The 26,823-nt window shown below is 25.8% G+C and overlaps 1 protein-coding gene across 9 annotated transcripts in view; it reads right to left on the minus strand.

The window, feature by feature from the left end:
• LOC107443336 (dystonin) overlaps nt 1-26,823 on the minus strand; it is a 289,005-nt gene that overhangs the window by 84,637 nt on the left and 177,545 nt on the right. For all 9 annotated transcript variants that reach the window (XM_043041044.2, XM_043041042.2, XM_043041041.2 and 6 more), the window contains 21 exons: nt 26,137-26,267; nt 25,072-25,165; nt 23,644-23,807; nt 21,411-21,615; nt 21,187-21,315; nt 19,562-19,633; nt 18,475-18,636; nt 18,284-18,388; nt 18,044-18,139; nt 15,729-16,001; nt 13,624-13,683; nt 11,871-11,962; nt 11,680-11,794; nt 10,365-10,542; nt 9,167-9,324; nt 8,276-8,436; nt 6,030-6,168; nt 3,623-3,813; nt 2,752-2,914; nt 1,311-1,394; nt 237-455 (listed from right to left, as the gene is read on the minus strand). In XM_043041044.2, the coding sequence (XP_042896978.1) occupies nt 237-455; nt 1,311-1,394; nt 2,752-2,914; nt 3,623-3,813; nt 6,030-6,168; nt 8,276-8,436; nt 9,167-9,324; nt 10,365-10,542; nt 11,680-11,794; nt 11,871-11,962; nt 13,624-13,683; nt 15,729-16,001; nt 18,044-18,139; nt 18,284-18,388; nt 18,475-18,636; nt 19,562-19,633; nt 21,187-21,315; nt 21,411-21,615; nt 23,644-23,807; nt 25,072-25,165; nt 26,137-26,267 (2,991 nt within the window). The remainder of the gene's footprint in view (nt 1-236; nt 456-1,310; nt 1,395-2,751; nt 2,915-3,622; nt 3,814-6,029; nt 6,169-8,275; nt 8,437-9,166; nt 9,325-10,364; nt 10,543-11,679; nt 11,795-11,870; nt 11,963-13,623; nt 13,684-15,728; nt 16,002-18,043; nt 18,140-18,283; nt 18,389-18,474; nt 18,637-19,561; nt 19,634-21,186; nt 21,316-21,410; nt 21,616-23,643; nt 23,808-25,071; nt 25,166-26,136; nt 26,268-26,823) is intronic.

Raw genomic sequence — 26,823 nt, forward strand, 5'->3', positions numbered from 1 at the left:
AAGAAATTTTGAAAAGCAATGAAAATTTTTGTATTTAAACACAAAAAAATTTATTAAATTGATTCCAGTTATGCAAAATATTTTTTTTACATAAAAAGACAGAATTGAAAGCATATAAAAATACTTTAAAACGCATTTTTAAGTCTATTTTTTCTTACAGAGTTTGCAGGTTTTTATATCCAGCAATTCATAATTTATGAAGCTATAGGTAAGCAAATTTTAAAAAAATAACTTACCTTTATCTTTTGTTGAGCAGTAAACATCTCTTTTAATTCTTCAATATATTGTAATATAGTCCTCATTAAACATGAGTACTTTTCATTCAAATTTTCTAATTCCTGTTCAACTTCGCAAGCTCCAATAATTTCTCTTTCAGTCTTTGGAAAGCTAGCATCAAGACTAGGATGCTCTTCTTCTAAATTTTCTTTATAATGCTTCAGTCTGAGGTCGTAAATCTAGGGAGACAAATAATCTTATAGCCTAGACATTAGGTATGAAATTGTTTGGGATAACAGGAACACCATTTAAGAAGTGAAGCATGCACAAATCCATTCGCAAAATAGCTATTGCACGGGTGCTTGGGAATTTTTGGAGGGAATGCAGCAAAGCCCACATCAAAGACATGCTTTTCTTTTTATTTGAAGAAAAAAAAAACAAGACACCAAACTGAAAAGCAGATTGAAGAGCAAATACAAAAAAAGCTTAATTTATGACTTATCAAAAAAGCACTCCAAGGCCTCTCTTTAGTTTAACAGAAAACAATATTTTTCAAGTTAAACAGTGCTTTATGATAAAAGTAGTTTGTACAGCATTTTTTATAAAACATAAATTTTGAATAAATTCAAAGAACTAAAACACCTGTAATAAACAATAAGAGAGGTCTAGGCACACAAAACAGGCATAATATAACAAATCTAAAGCTATGACATTTAAATAAACATAACTGATTTGGCTTTAAACAATCAAGGGATACAAGAACAAAGGCAACATGCTATTGCTTGCCCAGCAAAGAAAAATATACAATTTACATTGAGATCAGCAAAAGAAAACGCTAACTTGAATCTATAAACATGCAAAGAAAAAGATATAACAGATTCATGTTCAAAGCAAAAGCAGGTAAAAACAGAACAAATCACAAGCAAACAGTTTGTACTAAAAGTAAAATAAATAAATAATAGTATATAAGTACAGTTTTTTATTTATTTTTTGCATAAAAATTTGATTTTATACACTTTTAGCTTTAGAACTCACAATTAGGTTAAAAACTTTAATTGCTTTATTGCAGTGTTTCTTTTTTTTTTATTTTTTACCTTTGCTTCTCTAATGTATCTCGATCCCAATGTATTTGTCTCCTCTATGGATGAACTTCTTTCAGATATATTGGAATACAGATCCTAAAAAATATAGTTTAGACAGATATAGTTTTCTGCAGTACATTAAGCACGTATTAGTAAAAAGCAAAGTGAAACATTTAAGAGATATTACTTAAGTTTTATTTTTTAAATAATAAAAGATCTTCTTTGTGCAATGTTTCCCTTTCTGAAATTGTTTGCGTACATTAAAGGCAGCTTACTTCTATTGGTTCGAAATAAAATCCTTGATAATAAAAATAGGAAGTAATGAGTTAATAGATTAATTAATGGTATATTTTTTGCTTTATGACAAGGGCCAAAATGAGACCCATTACTGAGGAAATCAAATATTGAAGATGGACGTGGATGGGCAATCTGCGAATACCTGCCAGTGAATTTCCTTGTGTAACTGCTCTCACCTGGAGATTGGAGGGTCGAAGGAAGACCGAAACCAACATGGCAAAACATTATAGTGTGCAAAAGAGATATGCTTGGATGGTCTAGCTGGAACTTGGCTAGGCAAGCTGCTTTTGATTGGAATCAATGGAGAATTTGAATAATATAAGAAAAATTTGTCACCTGCAAAATTGATTTTTTTCTTCCAGAAAAATTAAAATCTTTGTATGCACTTTTGTGTTAAAAGACTGTGAGACTACTGAGTGAAACAAGTTTTCTTGCAATACAAAAACTTCTTAAACTGACTTATTGTCATAAGACACCAGCATAATATTATAGATTAAAATTTGGGTTTGCAAAGCATCTAAATTTTATAAATATAAGTTAATGAAGTTTGACATAATAGTGGTTTTAAGTCAAATAACTGAATGAAAGAAATTAGTTCACTTAATGTTAATCAAAAAAAAAAAAATATTAACATTTAAGACATAAGTTTTCATTTTATTGAAAAATAAACCAGCATGCTTTTAATGAAAAAAAAAGCGCTTAGTGGACATACTTTTTCTTAAATATATCAATGTTAAAGGTAGCCACATTTATAACTGTTTCGAAATAATTTTATATAAATAAGTAAGAAAAATTTTGGCCAATGTAGTCCATCTCATTAAAGTTGTAAATCATAATTTAACAGATATTTATTATTTCTTTACACCATAAGAAATAATTTATAAGGAACTATTTATTTACATTACATATTGTTGTAATACAATTTCTTTTATATTTAGCTAAATTAATACAGGTATCACTGATTATTAAAGATTGAAATTTAAAAAAATTAACTATGCACATAAGGCATAAAACAGTTATAAAGAATTCTAAAGCATATTTATAATTATATTCAGGAAAAAGTATTTTTCAGAGAAATCTTATATTCTTGAAATTTAAAAATATTACCTGGTATTATACAAATAACATCTTGCAAAATTGAATTTTTTTCCCTTACCATTGCTGGTTCAACAGTCAATTCTATTTCTTTTGTAGTAAGTTTTTGCACAGTTTTCAAACTGTTCATTTTTACTGTTGTTTCAGATATCCAAACATTCTCTTGTTCAATTTTATTCTTATATGTTTGTAGAAGTTCTGAAGATGCCCCACAGCTTCTTAGTCTAAACAAATAGAAATTTAGAAAGGAAATCATAAAATGTAGATAAAAATTCAAGTCAAAAGCAATAAAATAGTTTTGAAAAGATTGTACGAAAGATTGCATATGAATATTGCTATGAAATATTGCATGTGAATATTGCCTACAATATTGCCTATAATATTTCGCAGGCTGAGATTTCACAGTATAAATCATATGCATAATACATAAAGGGGAACGAAAACACAAAACAACAAAAGTGAAAGAAAGCAAACAATATTTCAAAAAAGTAAATTAACAAAATAAGCGCATAAAGAATAGTTGAAATTAAAAAAAATTCAATTTAGAAACTACATATAAAATATAAGGGTTAATGCTTAGAAATCAAATAATAATTGGTGTTCTAAATATACTAGTTACATATAAACAAGTTTGAGCTTTTGAAAGGGAGAACTAATTAGACAAAAAAACTGACAACACTTGTTTTAGTGACAAATAAAACATCGTAAAAATAATGAATTTAATTTAGTTAAATTCATTATTTTTATAATGTTAGGCTTTCAAAATATTAAGTAAATTTTAAGGTGTTTAAAATTATGACAAAAGCATTCAAAATGGTCAATGTTAATTAATTTAAATGAATTAGTTGTTCAGTTTTATAGCACAGTTAGATAAAAGAATAGAAATCAACACTTGGATAAAAGTTAAAATTTTTTTTTTTTTTAATTTCTACCTTTCCACAATCTGAGATCTTGCATTATCCCATCTTGTCAGTATCTTTTTTATGTCAGTCTCTATTCTATTGCAGTCAACATTGGTTCCTTGCTTAGTTTTTATCTTTTGTACAACCGCTTTTAACTTTCTTGATGAATCTTGCAATTCATCTATCACAGATTGAGAAAGTTGCATCTCATCTTGAAACAGCTTAAAATAAGAAGAAGAAAAAATTAGTTTCTTTTCTTATAACGAGAACAAAACAGGAAATTCTACAAGATTATATTTTTTTAGTAGTACATTACTACTCTTTCATTCTTGACAATAAAATACTAAATATATAAAATATTTTTAGATTTATATTAAAATAAACATTTGAAACAAAATAGATTTATATTATTATTTAGATTTATATTAACAGTTCATTGGAACCAAAATTTTGTTTCCAATAAGCATTTAACACATAAAAAACAATAAGTAATTGATTAGAAGAGACCTATCATAACAATCTGTTGTGCAAATAAGTAAGTTTGAACAGGGAACAACATCTTACATCTCTGTTCCCAATTACTTAGTAATCTTTGGTCTATCAGCAAAAAAAGAGATATTTAGGAGAAATTCACAGTATTTCAATAGCCATTTCTTTTATAAAAAAGGATCTGCAAATATTTTCTTAATGTAATTTAATTCGAATTTCAACTAATATTTATCTTAATCTTAACTTAATATTTAAGTGAAATTCACAGTATTTCAATAATCATTTCCTGTATAAATAAAGAATCTGCAAATAAAATTTTCTTAGTATAATTTATTCAAATTTTAAATAAATTTTTTTTATTTTATTTTATTAAAAGCAAAATCTATTTTTACTTTAGCACCATTTATTGTAGCTTTAGAAAATTTGCTAATGCAGGATATAAGCATGCTATTAACAATAGACGTATCTCATTATAGCACCACACTTTTAATTTTGTATCTTTATCTCATTATAGTATTAGCAAATAAACCAATTGAGTTTGTACAAGTTTCATTATACTTTCATAGGCTTTATAAACAGCTGCTTGGAAATTTTTCATAAAATCCACATTATTGATTGTATACCATATTAATGACAAATATAAAGCTTATTACTCGTAAAAAATTAAGTGATGAACAAGGTTAGCAAGTTTCTGCCCCCGGTGGTTAAAACCACTGGTAGAAACTGGTTAAAACTGGCATGGCAGAGACCTTTTTCTGCCACATTTGTGGCAGAAATTCAGAAAATGACATAAANTAGAATAGGGAAAAAAAAATTAAGTGATGAACAAGGTTAGCAAGTTTCTGCCCCCTGTGGTTAAAACCACTGGTAGAAACCGGCTAAAACTGGCATGGCAGAAACTGGCAGAAATTCAGAAAATGACATAAAAGTAAATACTGAGATTGACATACAATGGATAATTCATAGAAAAAACAATGAAATGTTAAGCAAAGTACAATTTATTTACAAAATTATCACCATTCAATATCAAATATTACATGGTTTGCACTCTGCAGTTATCTATAACATAAGACAAGTTTTGATACAGTTTCTAAACTTAAACAATTTCTCAATTTGCTATGCGCGAACGAGAAATCTGAGAAGATTCTCTCAAGTCCAGCAGAACTAGCAGGCATTGCCATCCACAAAAGATTACAACTGTTACTGTTATAATAATTGGATTGTTGCCATGCAAATTATGTCTTGAAAAGAAAAAAACTATTTGAAAATAGCTCTATTCAGTTATGTTAAGAGATAAATGATAATAATTACTGAATTTCAGAGTTTAATATAATAAACTAAAATCTAGTATTTATATTTATTATTACATTACTTTATTCTTTATTTTATTTAAACATTTGATATACTGCACTCTTTATATTTAATGTAAACAAAATAATATATATTTAGAAACAATGAATTAAAAAGTTTGTTACAGTTACATGGAGTTAAATTTTTCAGTTTATTTAAACAAAATGTCATTAAGCAATTACTAGAACTAATACAGAAAGTTTTTGCTGGTCATGCCGGTTTTTACCGGTTATAACCAGTTTCAGCCACTGACATTGCAAAAACCAGTTTCTGACGGCAAAAAGCCAACTCTGGTGATGAAACATTTTAGATTGAATAATCAAAAAAATAAATCTAAAGCCATATTTTTATTAAAATATGATATTTCAAAGATATGTGGTATTTCAAATCTAAATATAACTGAATAAGGGATGTAATATGTGTAGAATGTAGAAGTGTCATCCTTTCATTTTTTTGAATACTGCATACAATATTAACATAGTGAATCCAAGACTTTTAACAAAAAAGAAAAAAATGCATTTCTGATTTTTATGCAATCAGTATTGCTAATTGTAAGAAACACAAAAAATATTGCAAAGATTTGATATAATTCACTTACTAGAAGATCATCATGACTTCTCTGTAGTTTATCTAACTTTGATGACATGTTATTACAAGATGCTAATTTCACTTCAATACTAGACACAGATGTAAGAGCCTCATTGAGTTTATTGAGAGTTACTTCGGTTACTTTTAACCTGCAAAGAAAAGCACTTAAGTTAAATTTAAATTTCAGACATCAGCATTAAATGGGTCTAAAGTTTTGGTACTGATTAATACAATTTATAAAAATATCAGAAAATCAAGGAATTATTTATATTTTCAGTTTTCGTCACAGTTTTTTTTTAATTAGGTACATAATTTTTTTAAAATCAATATAAAAATATACTGGTGAAAAATTGTGTCACCAACATTAGTAAATGTTGTAATTGTAATAATAAATTTATCTGTCTAGGATGCCAAAATGTAAGAACTGGAAAAAAGTTATATTTAAGTAGCGTTAAAACAAATGAGGGTGCCAAACTGCAAAATTCTAGACTTATGTACAGAAATGAGATACACTAAGAAAAGTTGTAAGTTGTTTCAGTTGTAAATTTTCCCCAAATTAATCAGTTTCATGACTGTATTATAAGGCACAATCAATAAAATTTCAACAGGGTATCTGCTACATTTTATATTTCCAAATTCATGACTTAACGAAGTTACTATTTTCTCTGAGAAAAACACATTAATAAATTTAAAAAAGCATTTTAATAACATTAATTGAAATTATAGGTATAACCAAAACTGTTATACACTACATCTTCATATTTATAGATTTTAAATTTAAAAAACAGAGTTAAGAAAGAGTTGAAGCAATAAAATAAGTGGGAAAAAACAAAAGCAAATAATTTTTGTTTCTTATTTTATGCAGAATTATATTCTAAAGATACTTTTCTTGCTTATTGGAAAGGATAGAAATACTCCTGATTCTTCAGTTTTCATTTTCAAATTTAAAAAAATTCGCCAATGACTGGCTTGCGTCAGCTAGAATTTTAAATTATTAAAATTAAAATAAATAAATAATAATTAAAATTCTGAAATCACAGAAGTTTAAAAGACAATTCTCTCTAGAATTGATGTTTTTCTTTCATTTTTTTGAAAGAACACCATAATTTTTAAAGAAAATGCTAGAAACATTTCATGTTTTAATAAAATATGACTATGAGTGAGGATTTTGATACAAATTCAGATATTCCATTTCAAAAATTAGATTTTTCTGCGACTTAACTCTATGACTTTTTTAAAAAAAATCTTTAAAATCATGACAAATTTTGTTCAATATTGAAATTTATGACTTTACATGATTTTTCATGACTTTCCAGGTGCCCAGATACCCTGTATCAATTATCTGGATTGCATTAAAGAAAAAAAAAGTTGTATGTAGCAATTTCAAAGCAAAGTATGGTATCTATGAATTAGATTTAGGTGGAATAAGGCAATCCCAAGAGGAGCACAAAAAAAAATGTGCTAATATGAGTAATAATGCTTTTGCAGTTTCTAAATTAATGTATTACAACAAAGTTTCTTTCATTAATCAATTAATCATACCTGAAATAATAAAAGTAAAATTGAATGTAAATAAATAATGAGGCAAAATAGTACCTAAATATTTCTAACGTATGTTTCATATAAACTTTGATAAACTTAAGCTATCATTTTAACTTAAGCAAATACAACTGTATAATTAAAAATAGACACCATAAAAAAATAAAAAAGTATTAAGAAAAAGTATTAAGAAGATACCTAAAAAATAAAAAAAGTATTGAGTAAAAACTTACAAGTACTTCATGTAGATTAATCATATACACATTAAAATTATGTCATATGATGCTCGTAAACTAGATTATAATTCATTAATAAAAGCTACTTTTCATATAATAATACAAAAACTATCTTTAGCATTTTCATGTATTACAGATTTGAAAAGAAACATCAATATAGATATAATAATAATATGAGAACAAAGCAATTAATTTTTAATTACATAGATCACTCAATCATGTATAAACCAGAATTTTCTGCATATTTAACTAGCTGCTTTGCTTTCCTGAAAACAAAAGGTTTTCTCAATGGGAACATTGAAAACATTGACGAAAAAATTCTACACGAACTTGCCGACATGTTTAACATCTGAGGGATTAATATTTAGTTACCGTATGTGTCTAAGATTGAAAACTATATTTCATATAATGCAAAATAAAATAATAACAAAGCAACTCTTGAAAAAAAATTATATATATTTTATTAAATGCATTGACTTACTTTTCAATGTACAAGTTAGAAAGATCCCACAATTTACTCCATGTATCAATAAGAGTATCATATTTCAACTGTACAGCAGTAGTCTTTTTATTAGTAGATTTATACATTTGAACTGTCTCATTTATTTGATCTTCTAAGTTTCTTAAACTAATTTCATAATCCTGAAATAAAATTTATTATTATTTTATCATTTTAAATATTAAACAATAAGAAATATTTATAAAGAATTGAAAAAGAAAGAAATTTTCTTTACATTTAAACATCTTCAAGTGAGCATTCCCTATATAAACTTACTGTTTTGCTTAAATAAGTTAAGCAAAAAGAAATGAAAATTTAATATTTTGTAGGTAACAATAATATTAAATATTAAAACAGATTTCTTTGAACTAATTTCTTAATAATATTCATAATTTAGTCATATTTATGGTGCAGATTTATAACATACTTGAAATACATTTTTCCAATTGTAATAAATACTTTATTTTTACATTTATTCCTCATAATGATAATACATATTTTATGACAAGATTTGATAATAAGAAATCTATCTCTCCAGTTGAACCTAACTAAAATGTAAATATTGTATTGTATTGTATTGTACTATACAATATTAAATAACAGCCATATCTTTATTTGAAACAATGTATAAAATATTTCTTAACCCACTGGCGTTTTAGCAAATGGACAAAATTGGATAATTGATTCTCTTCAATACACTATTTCCTTACCAAATAACATGGAAAAATCGGTTTTGCAATGTGGAGAAGACAACAAGTTAAAATACGACTTTTAAAAGACAGAAAAAGGCAGTAGATTAAAATCCACATCAATGTATATAATGAGTAAAATTAAAACTATTCAAATACAGAGTTAAACTTAACAAAGACGTACTTTGTGTTCAATGACGGAGTTTTCCAATGCATCTAAATCACAGATAATGGAAGACTGCAGCTTATTTTTTAAGAACTTTTCTTTTTCATTAAGTACATTTTGAAGACCAGCAATTGTGTCAGTTAATTTTCTTCCAACACTTTTTGGAGATTTATCAGCTAGATAAAAAAGAAAAAAAATACACAGAACAATTATAACTGTAGCTCAAAATATAATAAATAACAAAATTAAAATTTTTCAAAGCTTTAATTTGCTCAATTTAAATTTTTTGAGCCTCAATTTTGTAATATTCATGAATTTGATACACTTGCAATGTTATTTAGAGCATACAGTGTTAAAAAAGGGTTTTTCTAAAAATGATTGCTCAATGTTATAACTCAGCTATTGATACTACTGATTACAAATTTTCATAATTGATTCCTGTATTTGTAACATTGCTTTCATTTCTATTTATTTAATGTAAATTTAAAATTTAATCCAAATTGAAATTCGATTGAAATTCAAATAAATTATTTCAAGTAACATAAACCACAAAGAAAATGTAGAATGTGAATGCTTTTTTGAAAACAAGGTGAACACAAGATAAACACATTAATTATAGAAAAACTGTAGAAGGTATCCACTATTAATTCTTTATAACACCTATAACTACAGTGGTTTTCGGTGCTTTTTTCATATCTCACCAGAAAAATAGAAGAACGAGAATAGGTTACAGCTACAAATACGAAGTAGTATTGTGTTTTAATTAAAACATCCATTTTAAATCATCAATAAGAATTATTTCAAATTGGTCTACACTAATGAAAACAATAGTTTACTTAAAATAGCATATTAAAAAAATGGCAACATGTATAAGTGATATGATAGTAGTATCTAAATTTGACAAACAAAAATAAATGGTAATGAAAATATAGTGGAGATTTTAAATAGAATAAATAAAACATGAAACATAAATTTCGTGCCAGTAAATTTGAAGCAATGTGAAATGCTAAGGAAAGGAAAATAATTTTGAACCTAATAAAAAAAGAGCCAAGGTTTGGTTAAAATTAAAAAAATTGATATGATTCCAGGATGAACTCTCAGGATATAAATAATTGAAATAAAAAATGCGTTTTTTAGATTTACAAAAGCATAAAAAAGCAAAGTCTTCAGCATAAAATTTTAAACAACAAAGAATTTTTAAATATGAAATACATACAAGTTTCTTCAGAAACTTTCTTCAACAATGTTTCATATGAAGAATTACACTGCTCCATTTCTTGTTTTAATTTTAGAAGAGTAGAATCAGTTTCAGAACCTTCCAGAAGAAGTTTTTGAGCATCAGAGTTCAGTGCAGACATAATAGATTCTCTTTGAGAAATATCCATCGTGCGAATCTAAAAATATTTATAATATTTTAATAAAATATCATGCATATAGTATATACCTGACATAAAAGCATTTACTAAGTACTAAAAATCTCTTAATAGAGCTTATAAATAAAATTATAGGTTTGTATATTTTATACAACAAATTAGCTAGATAATTGAAATTTTAACGAAAGAAAATCTAAATAAAATACTCACAGATTTTTTCACCGTTAAAAAATATAAGATTTTTATGCTTAATCATAATTCTTATCAAAACATTTTAGTTAATGTTTAAAAAAAAGAAGAATTATGGGTATTATTTCCATATATCATGAAAATAAGCTAACTTGTTTAAACATATAAACAAAGTATCAGAACATAATAGAATGCAGAACAGAATTTTATATATGAATAAGCAAACTAAAAAGCATTTATCTTTAAAATCATGTTTAGCATACTTAGAAAATTGACTTGTGAACAAAAATTCTTCAGCTCGTTTGTTTTAAAAACAAAATAAATATGACAATATTTTTTCAAAAGAATAAAAAATAACCTTTTACAATATTTCCACATGAAAATAACTTAAACACTGTTGTATATTCTTAAAGTTTTAGTTATCTTTTTATTTTGCATTTAAAACTGAAGCACTAAAAAGTAAATGCATTAGCATAGCAATAACCAAGATATAGCTTATTGGCATAGCAAAACCAAATTAGTTTCTTTTATTCATTATTTTCTTAAATAAATATTTCAAAATAAAAATAAACTTTTTACAAGAAATGCAGAAAATATCAGAAGAAACGTAATAATAAATGTGTCTAAAAAAAAGGCAAAGACAAAAAATATAGAAAATATGTCTTAGAAAAAATAAATGTTTCTAATTTATATGAAATTTTTCTTTATTTTAGACAGATAAGAGTGATTGCAATGAGAACTAAAGAAAAAAATATTTTAATGAGTTGAAACATGAAAAGAACATTAACTTCATAAACATTGATGCTGGATAAAAAATTGTCTAACTATTGGAAAGACATATGTTTTAATACTTTTTTGATACTTGCATTTTAGTAAGCATTATATTGTTATCTTACGACATTTTTTCATAAAAGTTAAATAATTTAAATGACAACTTTTTTCTCACTGAAATTACAAAACAAACATTACTTGAGTTATGTCCCAAGACTTCACTGCTTTAATAGTGGCAAATATCAGACTCTGGCGCAATTTTTTCTGCTTCAGCCTCCACAACTTTAATAATTCTTCATATCTTTTCTTTAAGCTAAAATAGAGGATTTTATTTACAATGGACTCATAAAAAGAAGCTATAACATATTGTATAACAAAAGAGTACTTACCTTTGAGCCATTTCTACAGCTTCAGGATCAGGTGGAGGAATAACAAAGCAAACACCGGGTACAAATACTTCCTTTCCACTACTTGTTGAAATCTAAATAGAAAGTAAATACAACAAGACTTAAAAATTTTAAAATTATGGATAGAAATTACAAAAAAATCAAAGAGAACATAGTGTCTTTCTTTGACTCCGCTGGCATATCTTATATATATGCACGAAGAGTGGCCCGTTTGGTAGAAACCCCAACTTATTATATATATATTAATATACATATAAGTTGGGTTAAAAAAATCACACATAAGGACAATAAGTTTCAGATTTTTTAACTTTTCAATTTTGTACTTTTTTGGGTATATAAATTGATTCTAGAGTCATTAGAAGGAGTTTCTTCATGATAATTTTACTACAATTTTCTAGGTAGAGAATAAGTAATAAGTCGACAGATGAATTACGCTTCATACTATATTAAGCTTTAAGAATTAAATTGGTACTTTTATGTAGAGGTAATCAGCATAAAGAGACCTTGTAAGGTACAAGTAAGTTAACACTGAAATTAAAGATGGACTAATATCTTTATTATTATTTTTTTGAAAATTAAAATCAAATATTTTATTACAATAAGATTTTTAATAAATTTAAATTGAATAATTGAGTAAAAATAATTTATGGATATCTAAGCATAAATTTAAAAAACAATGTAATTAGTAACGGATTCATTTTTAGTAGAATGGAGAAAATTTATTTGCTGTAATATTTAAATACATAAATAACACAGAAAGAAACATAACAAATTACTTAGTAAAATAATATCTAAAATTATTTTCTATAATTAATAGTATTAATAACTTAGTATTAATGGTATGCTTCAAACAATGAAATTTTCATAAATATTGATAAAAAATTTTACTCTTTTATATAAATGCATTTTGATGGTTAATAAAAATACAACGTATAGAAAAGGCACCAAATATTTGACAGCTATATATAATTATTACTTATCTGTGTATTTCTTTAAAAAAAATGGTGACAGTTTTTTGTTAGTGTGTTCATAATCAGCGTTTATGATAGTATAATGTCAAGCTAATTAAAGTTATTAAAATTGCTTTACAATTGAATACATAAAGTTTTTAGTTTGAATATTCAAAATCTCATCAAAAAAGTGACATATGATCCTAAACCATTATTTTTTAACTTTAATAAGATAACATTAATCATTTTCTTCGAGTTGGAAAGAAAAAACTAACCATTCTTTCAAGAAATAATTTCATTCAGTAATAAATTCATAGGAAACCCAAAATTTTTTTTATAGTAATTTAACTATTTATTTCGAATTCAAGCTGTCATAATTATTTTAACTTATTAATCATCAATATTATTAAAGTCTGTTTTAAATTTAACATAAAAATTTCCTTACGTTCTTACTTTTCTTTTCACTTTGAAATTAATAACCTATTTTTTTAAAAACTTCAATAATTGCATCTTGTAAGTGTTGGCAATATAAAATAAGTAACAGATTAAAACCATGAAGTCAAGAATAACATGTATTGGAAAATATTTGCTAATAAATCAAAAAAATACCTAAATTAAAAAAATACAGAAAATAAAAAATAATTAATTTATGTTTCTTTTAAATTCCATTTTCTTCACAAAGAAAATGTTTCAATACAATTTTAAAAATCACAATTATTCATAAATATCATAATCATATAAAGATTTGAAAGGATGATTTAAATATTTTAAATTCAAATACTTACTTTCCAATGTTTTTTTGAAATTTCTCTTAATTTATACATTTCATCTTTATTTATTATCACCTGAAATATAAAAATTCAATAAATAAGTTATCAGTTGAAGTATGAATCAATATACACATCATATATCCAACATAAAAGCTAAAAATCCATTTGAAGTAAAAAAAAGCACTGCTATCAAAAACAAGAAAATGGAGAATTAGAGTAAATGTTAAAAAAATTATTTTAATGAAATTATTTAAGTGATTTCCTTTAAATATGGTTACCGTATTTTTCGGCGAAAGCGCCGCACATCGATAAAAAGGAAATTTTTAAAAATAAAGTTATAGTAAGCGCCGCAATGGCGCCAAACCGGGCATATCAGCATCCTTTCAGAAGAGACCTTTAAATTACCATTTAGAATATCTGTATAATAAAAAATTACATTTTTGTATGCATTTCATAAAGTAAAGTTTTAATTTCTAAATTATAATAAAAAATTTCTTTTTCAGCAAAAAAAAAAGAAAACAACAAAATGATATAAAATAAAGTTGTTCTTACCAATTGGCACCGCGCCAAAAAACAGAAGAACAGCAAAAAAAATTATTTATATGTGCAGTAGCTGAATTAACGCTGAACTGATTACAGAAATCAGTAACACAATGTAATAAGAAAAGTAAAATAAAAATTTATTAAAAGAAAGATTTTAAAATTTATTACCGTTAACAATTTGAGGAAAAACTAATACATAATAACGAAACAGCTAATAATAACGAAATAAGTAATAATAACAAGAATAAGAAATAACTAAACAGGCCCCGAAAAAATTCTGAAGGAATGAGCGAAGAAGAAATAAGTTTCACTTTCACAATCTTAGGGGGTGGAATTTTAGTGGGTAGAATGCCCTCTCCTTCATTTGTTTTTTTTTGTAGTTCCTTGTTAGCTTTTTTTTTCTTTTTCTTGCGAGGTAAGCGTCTTTTGTTAAAACAAAATGTTATCTAAAAGAAAAAACGAGAGCTATGATCTCGCTCCAAAGAAGAAACGATTATTTCTTCTTCATAGGATTCGGATTATTTCTTCTTGATTATATTATATAGATTATTATTTTGATTAGTAAAATTTCTTAAGATGGGCCAGTTTTAAATTCACCCCATTATAATCTACGATCGAAACTTGACTAAATTTATCGGTTTTTCTGAAATTAACAATGGAATTGAATTATAGTAATATTAGGAGGCCATATTGGAATTTCCGAAAGAGATCCGAAGTTCGGCATTTCGTCAGTCCCGTGAGTGTCGGATTTAGGGTCCTATTCNTATTTTGATTAGTAAAATTTCTTAAGATGGGCCAGTTTTAAATTCACCCCATCATAATCTACGATCGAAACTTGACTAAATTTATCGGTTATTCTGAAATTAACAATGGAATTGAATTATAGTAATATTAGGGGGCCATATTTTAATTTTCGAAAGAGATCCGAAGTTCGGCATTTCGTCCCGTGAGTGTCGGATTTATGGTCCTATTACTTCCTTTTCTGTTCGCTCAAATTACAATTGCCGATGTTCTGCAGCAGATCGCGATACGGGCAAATATTTCGTCGACTTTGTTGTTAATTTTTTTTAATAGTCTTTCTCTCAGAAAATTATTTAATCTTAAATAACTTTCCTTGAAAAATTTTTTTCCTACAAAAAAATATTTCGTCGGACTGCTGCATCGGAAGCGCCGCATGTAGGAAAAAAACAACTTTTTTTTCAATAGCGCCGCGGCGCTTCCGCCGAAAAATACGGTAGTGCAAGTTTGGAAAGGAGTCACCTGACAAAGCATGTAGTATAAATGGGCTTTAGATAAGGAAGGTTTCTTCTAGTTGGATTAGAAAAATTATCAATATTTATCCTAAATAAATTGAAGTTTAATAAGACTTTTAGGAGTACAAGAAATGAAAAAATCACTTTTCATGCTGTATAAATGCAATGATACAAAAATAAACATGATAAATGTTCAAAATCTTATTGGATTATTTTAACTATTTAGTTTTTAAATGAAAATATAATAATTCTTATAAAATGTTCCACCACAATAATCTTTTCAAAGAAATTAAATTTAATTAAAAAGCGAGAATTTATACTTACATCAGAGTTTTTATAATTGCACAATGATAAGACAGTTACAGGTTTAGAAGATTGAATAGACTTTCTTTGTTTTAAAGGTATCACTTCTTGGCTGCGAGATACCAAATCACAAATACGGTCATTATATTGGGTAATGTCATCTTTCATAACTTCCATTTGCTTCAAACATCGTTCTCCTTCATCAACTGAAGTAACAGATTTAGAAAATGTAGTGTTCAGTTTGTCTTCAGCTTTTTTGACCCATGATTCACTCTCTTTAGTTTCTTTGAAAAACTGTTAAAATTTTATAATAATTAAAAACATATATAACCTTATTGCATGAACTTCAGTGAAATCATAGAAAGCCACAGAATTTAGAAAAAAGCAATTTATTATCATTCATATCAAATGAAAAATATTATTAGAATTGAACTTAGCCATCTGAGCATAAGTTTTGCTTTTTCTCATCAGAAAATCTGTACAATGTAGCCACAGTCAAAATGCTTAGACTGTTAAGAAATAAAACAAGATTTCTAAAAAATTTTTTATACATAAAAATTATCTAAATGATGATATATTTACAAAAAGAAAAGATAAATTTGATGAATACATTATTTGACCAAGAGTATCCAGACATCCACCAAAAGAAGGGGATATAAGGGTGTTCTTCACGTCTTGGCCTGGGTCCATTAGATACTGTAGATGAAAACACAAAATTTGAGGTATGGACATTCCGGATACTGATCTCCAAATTTTATTCTATGGCAATATTTTAGTGAAGGCCGATTTTTCATGATTATAACTGTTCCATTTACACTTTGAGACTTGCACAGTCATAGTTTGATGAAATGGGTTTTCAAAAACTAGACAGGCCTGACTCAGAGCCCTGACCTAAATCTCATTGAATACTAATGAGGAAAATTAGATCGCAAATTACACAGATAACTAAATTAACAATCCTTACTGCCACTTAAGTTGTGATAGGCTCCAAGAAGTAAACTGCCACAGTTGCCTTTAAGAAACTGGCAAAAAATCTTCCTAGTGGTGTACAGGCAAAATAGGGACAAGCATAATATTAGCATAGTTTCCAGCAGAATGATCCGTGGGGCTCCGTTCAAGGCTCAAAAAGAAAAATATGATAGGATAATCCATGGTTTATATGTCGGTCTATTCAACACGGCAATCTACTTTCATTTATGATGATCTTTCATTTATTTGATCATTTATGATGAAAATAACATTAATACACAAGCTAATTCCATCGGAAGAATTTACATCTAAGTGAGCGAATCTACATCAAATATGAGCCACTGGACATCAGCAGGGAATGGGTGAGCAGACACAGAATCATGTTTAAGGGGCATTTATACTAGAAATACAAAAATCCTATTTGCGAACTCAGAGATGGGAACCTGAACCTCATTGGTGCGTTTTTTGCTGGGAAATGTGTTTAACCAATAAAGTTCTTGTTTGTATCTCTGAATTTGCATTCACTAATTTTTGGCATCCAGTGTGAATGGGCCCTTTCACTTATATGGCTGCTGAAAGTAGATAGGAAATGCATGATGTCTGATGACCTGAAAAATAATTTAGGCAGATTACCCGTACTGCCAGATAACCTGTAGCAACAACAAGGAATGCTTTTTGACAGATAATTTACGAATTATACACTGGAAAATGCAAAATATAGTCCCTAGGGTAAACAAGTCTGAGTTTGCAACACTAGGTGTTAGGACACTTTTGGCTAGATAGTGCATTATGAGACAAGTAAATTTGTAAGGAAGCCAAATTCTGCAGTCAATCTTGCATTTACTGCAACTTCCTTAGAAAACACTCATTTGAATAGTACCTGTACATTTAGTATTACACAGTTAAATTTTATAAACAAAGTTCCAGTTTTGAACTCAAAATTTAAAAAAAATCATCTGTAAAAAATTAACTATTACTAATTACACAAAATATCTGTAATTGGCAGTTTTCTGAAGTGGAATTCAATTTATCAAGTTTGGAAAAGAGCTGAAGTTTCTGAGTATGATAGTTTTGGATGAAAATTATGTATTGACAGGTCAATAGAAAAGTATACTCATACAAAATCTATGCTCAAATATTTAACAGTAACGTTAAGATAAAAAAAAAATTTCAAAAGACAAAACAATATTAAAAAAATATCAGTCACAGGAGTCAAAACTAAAAAAAACTATTAAGAATACATGGAGGAATATAACAGACCAAAAAAAGGGGAATAAAGCAAAAACAAAGTAACATAAATTTTGTTAGCATTTTCATAAATAAATTCTTCAGTATTACAAAAATAAAATAATTTTTGAATTTCATACCTGATGATAAAATTGAGCATATCGAAGATGAATTTCTAAACACAAAGTCAGTTGTAAAATCCATGACCACTGATTTTGCATCTGACTTAAATAGTCCTAAAAATAAAAATATTAATGGAATTAATGGATAAAAATAAAAATATTAATAAATCAATTAATGGATAATTAAAATAATTCAATTTAATGGATATTAATACTCTGCGTATTAAAGGGATAGAAAAAAAAAACATTCAGTCTTACTTCAATGCACTTTGATCCTGAGTGTTTTTGGAAAAGAAGATTTTCACCTCGACTTTGAATGGAATTGAACTCTATTTCCTTTTTCTCCAACTCACTAGTTAAAATCTAAAAAATAAAACATCATGATATTAGATTTTCAGAATAGAAAAGAAAAGAAAGAAAGTGTTATTTACATGAATATAAAAACATACTTCCTGATGATGTTCTAAATCCAATATATTTAAATTTTTTGCACTCCAGTCTCTGGAAATTTCAGTATCTTCTTTATCAGACATCCACTTCAAAGCTTTAGTAGCTAATTGAACAAAGTCTAATAAACTCTCAGATTCTTTAACTCTGCTGCTTGTTAAAGTCTGCAAATGATAAATCAATATGGAATAATTAACATAAGGTTGACTCAAGTATAAACAGACAAAATGATAAATAAAAACAATATTTTTCATCATTATCATCCTAGTTTGCAGACCAAAGCTTTCTTCATAACTAAACATCTTTTCTTGATGCAATTTATCTCCAATTTAATTCCACCAAAAGAAAGTAATTTTCAGTATCATCAATTTATTCAAATCTAGGCCTTCTTCTATGTTGGGACACAAATGATCAACTCAAGCCATAGAATGATGTATTAAAGTGCAGTTGTCATTTATTCGAATCACATATGTACTCCACTTATGTCACATGTGTAGTCGACTTAAATTAATAAAGTGTGCTTGTAAACAATTCCAGAATCAACAGTTCTTAAGAAAACTGAATTTTTTTTTACCAAGCATAGCTTTCTCCTTAAATATAATAATTAGAAAACAATTTTAACAGTAGAAAGGTCACCAGCTTAAATTTCAGAAAAAGCTAGAACTAACACTCAGATGTTTAACAGCTTTACAGCTACTATTTGCTTTTACTTTTTATTAGTGTTTGATGCATTGTTTCTGTAAATACCTTGCAGCAAAAAAGATAAACTTTCCTATTTTATAAGTCAATAAATAATTAAAACTCAGAATAAAATATTCATATTCAATTCCGGACATAAAACATGTGAAATCAATAAATAAGAAATCTGAAATTTGTTTCCTGATGCTGTATTAAAAATGGAAAAAAAGGTACTGTGAAATATCAAATATTATAAATATATGAATCCTGAAAAAAATATTTTCTAAAAATTCCTATAAGAATTAATTTTAAAAATAAATCAATGTTTAATAAAACTAAAAGAGTTTTCTTAATTAAATGCTTATAGATATTATAAAACTACTTAATTACAGAGATAAAATTTACACTTACAATAAGTTGTTTATAAGCTCCTTGTAATTTTTCAGCCTGGGTAGCATAAGAGTTGTCACTATCTTTTGATATCTGAAAATATGAACAACAGTTGCTTTAACTTTGTAAACTTAGCTTACATAGAAAGTCAGATAAAAAGCATTTAAAATAGTTATAAAAACAAGCATTTAATTGTAATTGTTTGTTTAAATATTTTCAAAAACATCACACCTAGATTAATGAAAAGCCTTAATTTTTGAAAATATTAAACAAAAATACAATGAATATTTTAATTGCTTATCAACAAAAAAAACTGTATAAGCTTTTTATTATTACAAAAAAATGCAACATAATTTGAATCAAATAACGATTTCTAAACAACACAGATTTAAACTGATCATTATCAATGGCTATTATGATAATTAAATTAGATCATAAATGTTCAGCATAATTTTTTCATTCTTTTTGTAATTACAATATCTAATTCATTTTAAATAATTCAGTAGCAATATAGTAATCTACCATTCAGTGCTTTTTCAAAGAATAACAAAAATAAAGAACATAATGTTTCCTACAATTTAAAATTTTTTCATGTAGATACTTAGTATATTTAACAAACTTTTCTGTAATATTTTATTATAAAGAAGGGGAGAGAACAGTGCATGTACAGCCAAAAACTACATTAAATTTTCAGATTTCATCCATTATTCAATTACTTTTATTCCACAGAATTTGCAGTGTTAAAAATTTTGCATAGTAAAAAGCATTCAAAGTAAATTTAAAACTTTTTAGCACACACTATATTCCTGAAAGTACATTTCAATTTCACAGCAATGTAAAGACACTTGACAAAATAACTTGAAGAGTTTCAAATGGATTTCAATTTTTTATGGCTTACATGAGCATATAGGAGTAATATAAAAAATGCTTAAAATTTTGTAATTTCTAAAACAGCTAAATGTGAATTATTTAAAACTCATATATTTATTTCTGCAAAACCATAGAGAAATATTAATAATTAATCCAATACTACTAATGATAAAATTAACTGTTTAATTAAAAAGTAATATAATTGTTCAATAATTTTTAAACAATTTAGAAAAATAAAAATAAAATAATAACAATAAAAATTTATTTTTGAATCAGAAGCCTTAAAAATATCTATTTCAAAATATATACTGTTTGTGATAAAATTATAAATTTAAAAAATGAAATTGGTTTTTGAATTAGAAGAGAGCTAAAAATTAAAACATACTGTTTCAAACGGATTTCAATTTTTTATGACTCACAGGAGCATATAGGAGTAATATAAAAATGATTAAAATTTTGTAATTTCTAAAACAGTTAAATGTGAATTATTTAAAATTAAAATATTTACTTCTGCAATGGCATTGGGAAATAAAAAATAATTAATCCAATACTACTAATGCTATAACTTAACATTTAATTAAAAAGTAATATAATTATTCAATTAATTTTTAAACAATTTAGAAAAAAAATCAAAAATTAATAACATTAAAAATTTAGTTTTGAAACAGAAGGCTTCAAAATATCTATGTCAAAATGCATACTGTTTGTGATAAAATTATAATTATAAATAATAAAATTTGTTTTTGAATTAGAAGAGCTAAAAAATTGAAACATACTGTTTGGGATAAAATAGCACTTATTTTCTTATTGTATTGTTCCACTGTCTTCTGTTCAGTTTGTAGCTGTTCCAAATTAGATTTAATGGAATGAACATCTCCACCAAGCTCAATGGCCAAGATACGTTTCTAAATTAAATGCAATTAAATTAAAATAAACATAATAAAGGTTTTTTTCAGGTTAAAATATTAAAAAAACAATTTCCATATTAAACAAAATTTACCTGTTTCTTTTCAATCCATTCAAAATATTCCTTAAAAGAAATAGCTGCTTTATTATCTTCTGATGGTTTTTCATTAACATTTTGTTTCCGTTGCTTGATAACTTTTTTCTCATCACTTTTGTCTGATTTTTCTGACAGAAGAAGAATCAAATTTGTTTGGAAAATAGTTCTTAAGCATTGATATTTTTCCATGTAAACTTTTAACCTGAAAATAAAATTTACATAATTGTATTTTTCATTAAAAATTACAAAAAGATATTCCATAAAATTAAGTTTTAATAGAGCCATGCAGCTAAAAACGCAATTTCATTACAAAGATATATTAAGTACTGAGTACCCCCACACTTTTGATAATAAATTTTAAGAATAAAAAAGTGCAAAAATATAAAATGAACCTTTACAACTAATTCCTTATTTTGTGATCAAATGTAAAAAATTATGATAAAATGTACTTAGATGCAAATACAACTAAATGTCTGAGGATGAGAAAATTTGTTTAAAAATGATTATTAATTAGTGCAGACAATAAATTACAAAATTAGACATGTAGTTTTTTTCTGTTGATGTTAGATTTCGATATTTAACACTTAAACAAAAGGAATAGCTTCAATTTTGAATATATCCTCTTAATGAATATGTTCACTTGAAAGAAAAAGTGGCCAAAGGTTTAAGCCTTTTAACATTATATTTACTAATTGTGTGAATTAAAAAAATGTTTGCACACAGTTATAAAGGGCATTAGTTTCAAACTAATTTTGCCTGCAAAGTTTTTTTTTTTTTAATTATTTATTTCTATTAGTTATTCAAATAATGAAGCGTAAATTTTTGAGCTACAAAGCATATACGTTTTTTTTTATATCAAGTGAATCAACAAAATTTGTAATGATAAAATTTTAAACTTAAAAATCCATTAAATTATTTTTATATACCATAGAATATGACTATATACATATATACTTGCAAAAATTACTTATACTACTTATATGCAATCGAAATTTTATAAAATCTTATTTTCTTAACTTTCATTTCTCGTTCAACAAATTGGTTTCCCAAATTTCAACATTACAAATTATATGATTTAATTCAAGGTAAAAACTTTGAGGCCATACAATTCAAATTTTTGACCATCATTTAAATTTAATAATAAAAATAATAACCTATTTTTAAAATTTTTTTGCATGACTAGATTTTTGTAATAATAGACAAAATAATTCAATTCACATAATTACTTTCAAACATATTGCAATATCACATATTTAATAATTCTAAAAGCCCCAAACTTAATGTTTGGACTTCATATTTTCCAGATGTTGAGTATCCTATTATATTATCAAGTCTCAAGGTCAAAAACACAATTCAATTGAAACAAAGATATGTTCATGCATTGAAATTTGTTTTTGTAACGGAATATGAAAAATTATTGACTGTAGTAATTAATTTTGCATCAACAAATAAAACAAAACAAGAAGATTTTAAGGATAGTGATATTATATTTTATGCTAACTAATTTTATTTAAAAATGTAAAAAGGTAAAAAATAAACACGAAGCAAAATATGAATAATCTATAAATGGATTCTAACATACACAAAAACAGTATATTCAGTAGTTATATTCTGTTTGGAACAGTCACTTTTGAGCTGATTAATTTGCAGTAAATTAAAATGCCTTTTTCTCCAAATGTGTTTAGAATACTTTATTAAAATAAAAACTTTTGTCATAAGAAAATTTACTATGCGTACTTTAGATAATTATTACTAACATTGTCAGATTCAAACTGTTTAATAAAAATTTTGAATGCAAATAAACTCAATCACTAATAATTGTAAATAGCTTTTAATATTAGTAATATTGTAAATAAGTTATAATTTCGACACAAATGATACAAAAGTACAAAGCAGTCTTTAGAGCAGAACAGAATTGAATAATTAACTAATAATTTTTCTTAAAAACAGAATAAATTTTTGACAAATTTAAGTTTTAAAAGAATTCTTCTTTTTCTTGCTTTGTTCTATGGAACCTTTTGTGTTTAAATGCTATTGCTACTTAAAAATGATTGCTGTACAGTATTTTAACTTTATAACAATGAGTTAACAGAAACCTCGTAAAGTAAACTACTCATCAGATAAATACATAAATGAAATAAATAAATTTGATAACTTAAAAGTAGTTATGATTTAAAGCAAAATTAAAAATTTTATCAAATTTGGTAATCTTTTTAAAAATGAATGATACCTGTTTTGAAGATCAGAAATTTGATAATATTTTTTCTCTTCTAGTGATGCCACTTCTTTCTGCAAAGACTTCAGAATCGAATCTATGTATTTAAAATCATTCTCAATTTGATCACAGTTTTGTTTGGCATCTAAAAATAGCAGTTTGCTGATTCGTTTCTCTTCCTAAAATTATAACAGAATTACGATTAAATTTTTGACATTTTGTAGCATCAAAAATTAAATATTTAAAGAATAATTAACTAGTATAACATGAGAATAAAATAGAAGCATTATTAATTAGATTGACACTGGTCAGAATAATGGCCCTATCAAGTCTTAAAGTTTTGCAAAACATAAAAATATCCTAACAAATGTTGAACTTTTTTACATCAGTTACTTAATTGCAGACAAAACTGTATGATGGTCAAGGAGCTGACCTGGAGTCAGAAAGGTACTGGGTTCAAATTCTGGATAAGGTATGGATGTTCTTTCCTTCTCTACTACCTGTCCTTCTAACTACGGGAGCAACATTGGCCCACCTACTATGGTGCCCCCGAGAGAGTGGTCAACAAATCTACCCTTTTAATACCCGAATGACAAAAGTCAATGTAAGGGTGGGCATTGGAGAAAAAAAAAACTTAAATTATTTGCCTTAAATAAACTGCTGTAGTAAAATTCGTTAAATGACAGATTCGAGAAATATGTAATTAACGAAAAGAATTTATCAGAACTTTTATAATAGCAAAGAATGAAGATTGTGATTTTTTTTTCAACAAAAATGCATGAAAATCTCCTGCAGCTTTATCTCTGTATCGGAGTATCATTTTCCAGATGTGAAGGCACTTAGAGTAACTTATACATCTTAAATATAAATGCTTATTTACCGTAAAATTTTATTTATCACTATATAAATTGTTTCAATTTAAATTGTTGCATATTATTATTTTTTTTAAGTTATTAGAAGTTATTATTTTTCTTATTTGTCAACAACTAAATTTTTAAAACAAGAAAAGAAATCTCTTGTTGAGTTTTAGAACTAGATTCAAATTTTTGAGATTTCAGTGGTATAGTAAAAAATAAGAAGTAAAATTATTAATAATGAAGTAACACAATACATTTCATATAAAATTTAGCCAAGTATTTTTAAAAAATAATCTTTGATTTTTTTAATGAGTTACAAATGGTAATGAATCATAATAGAGAAGATATCTCATCAGTGAAAAGTAACTAAACATTAGGGACTTTGTATTAAATTGATAAAAATAATGAGCAATAATAACAAGTTATTATAAAATATCTTCTTTGAAGTATTTTTCGAATTTCACAAGTAGAATATGCATGATTTTTTTGTGTGGAATATTTTTAACTTTCCGCAGATAACTTAATCGGACATATCATTCTATATTAAAAAACAATATTAGAAATGTTTAAAATAAAGCATCATTACTTCTTTCATGCGCTTTTCAACATCTTCTAACTTGCCTTCACAAACTTTAAAGTCTTTGCCAATTTTTTCAGCCAGTCTTTGTAATTTTTCTAACCTAAAGTAACAACAAAAATAATTAATATCTTATTATCTGGCAATCACATAGGGCCTTGTAGAGTTTATAGTGGCAAAAGAGATGGAAGCAGCTGTACTGTACCAAACTAAAGTCACATTAAATACTTAAAAAATTAAGTAATGTTTTAAACCAAGAATATTTCAAAATCAAAAGAAAAAAGAGGAACACAAAAAAGAGGAGAAATCTAGAAGCCTGTATCTTATTTTGAAACAAAATCCTGAGGAAGGAAAATTAAAATAGGTAACATAAAGATATATCATTATCATTAATTGATATTAAGCTTATAAGTAAATTCCTAAAAAGACGTACATAAAAAATTATGGAGTTAGTTTTCAGATTTTACACGTCAGAAAGTCCTAAAAATTGACGATTTGTGCTCTGTTTTTAAGGTTAGTTCATAAAAAAACTTATTTGGGAGTTGATTGAACAACTGAATATGATCTAATTGACTTGATCAGTGTATTTTACATACATAGGATTTTCAGGTATTAAAGGTAAATTTATCAAAAACAAAATTTTTAATTATTAATCAGTATCTCTAATTAAAAAACTACCTTTTGGAACAAAAACCTTTCATGATAGATGTAATGTTCTTTACACAAAATAAATAATAAAATACTTATTTTATAATTAATATTTTGTTTTGCTAGTTATAATGAAAACTATAACCAAATAATAATTATTATAGTATGAATATATGCAGAAAAAAAAAACAATTCAGGATATTGAGAATATTATTATTTTCATATTAAAATCCAACAGTTCTTTTACATTTCAAATCAAATTATAAAATTTTATAAGTAACTTGTTACATTCATACCATATCATGAAAAGATTATCATAATATGAGCTTATAATTAGACAAACTTAAAATTAAGAACATAAATAAAACTATTAAATACATTCTTTAGAAAAGCATAATTCTACTATTAAAAGTATAATTCACAAACCTGCATATTTCATCTTTAATTTTTTTATCCCGATCTTGTAAAGATGTCATAACTTTATTCCAATTTTTATCAATTTCATCTATATTCAAATCTTTACGAAATTCAATTTGACTAGAATGATGCCCTAATTTCTGAAACACATAGAAAAGAGTAAATATATCAATTAGATTGATTTTTAGTACAATAATATAAAATTTTTATATGATATGGGTTGACAGCAATTTTTCTTAACTACTAGGATGTAACTTTAACAACGGAAACCAAGGAAAACAAGATAAAAAGGTATACATAAAAATTGGAGGATAGTATAAAATATTGTTGCATTCAATATTTTCAAAGCTATTTATTTATAAATTTCCATCACATCAATTAAACAGCTTAGAATCAAAAGCCATGGAGGGAAAACATATTTTATTGTATTTTAAAAACACTTTAATTTCTAGAAGTCTAAGGACTAGTTCCAGGAAGTAGTTAGGGGAACATAAGTTTACAAAGCCAGGTTTTTAAATGAAACAGTTTCAATAGATAAAAAATATTTTATCAGCAGTTTTTTAATGTTTCTGTATATTCTAGTATTGTTGTTTTTAATGTATTCAATAAGGAATTAAACTAGAAGTAAATATTAAGGTGAAAATAAAGGATGTTATAATTTAAAAACAGAGAAATTAGGGGAAGAAAATAAAAAGG

This window comes from Parasteatoda tepidariorum, chromosome X2 (genome assembly GCF_043381705.1).
Source record: "Parasteatoda tepidariorum isolate YZ-2023 chromosome X2, CAS_Ptep_4.0, whole genome shotgun sequence".
Taxonomy (NCBI): domain Eukaryota; kingdom Metazoa; phylum Arthropoda; class Arachnida; order Araneae; family Theridiidae; genus Parasteatoda; species Parasteatoda tepidariorum.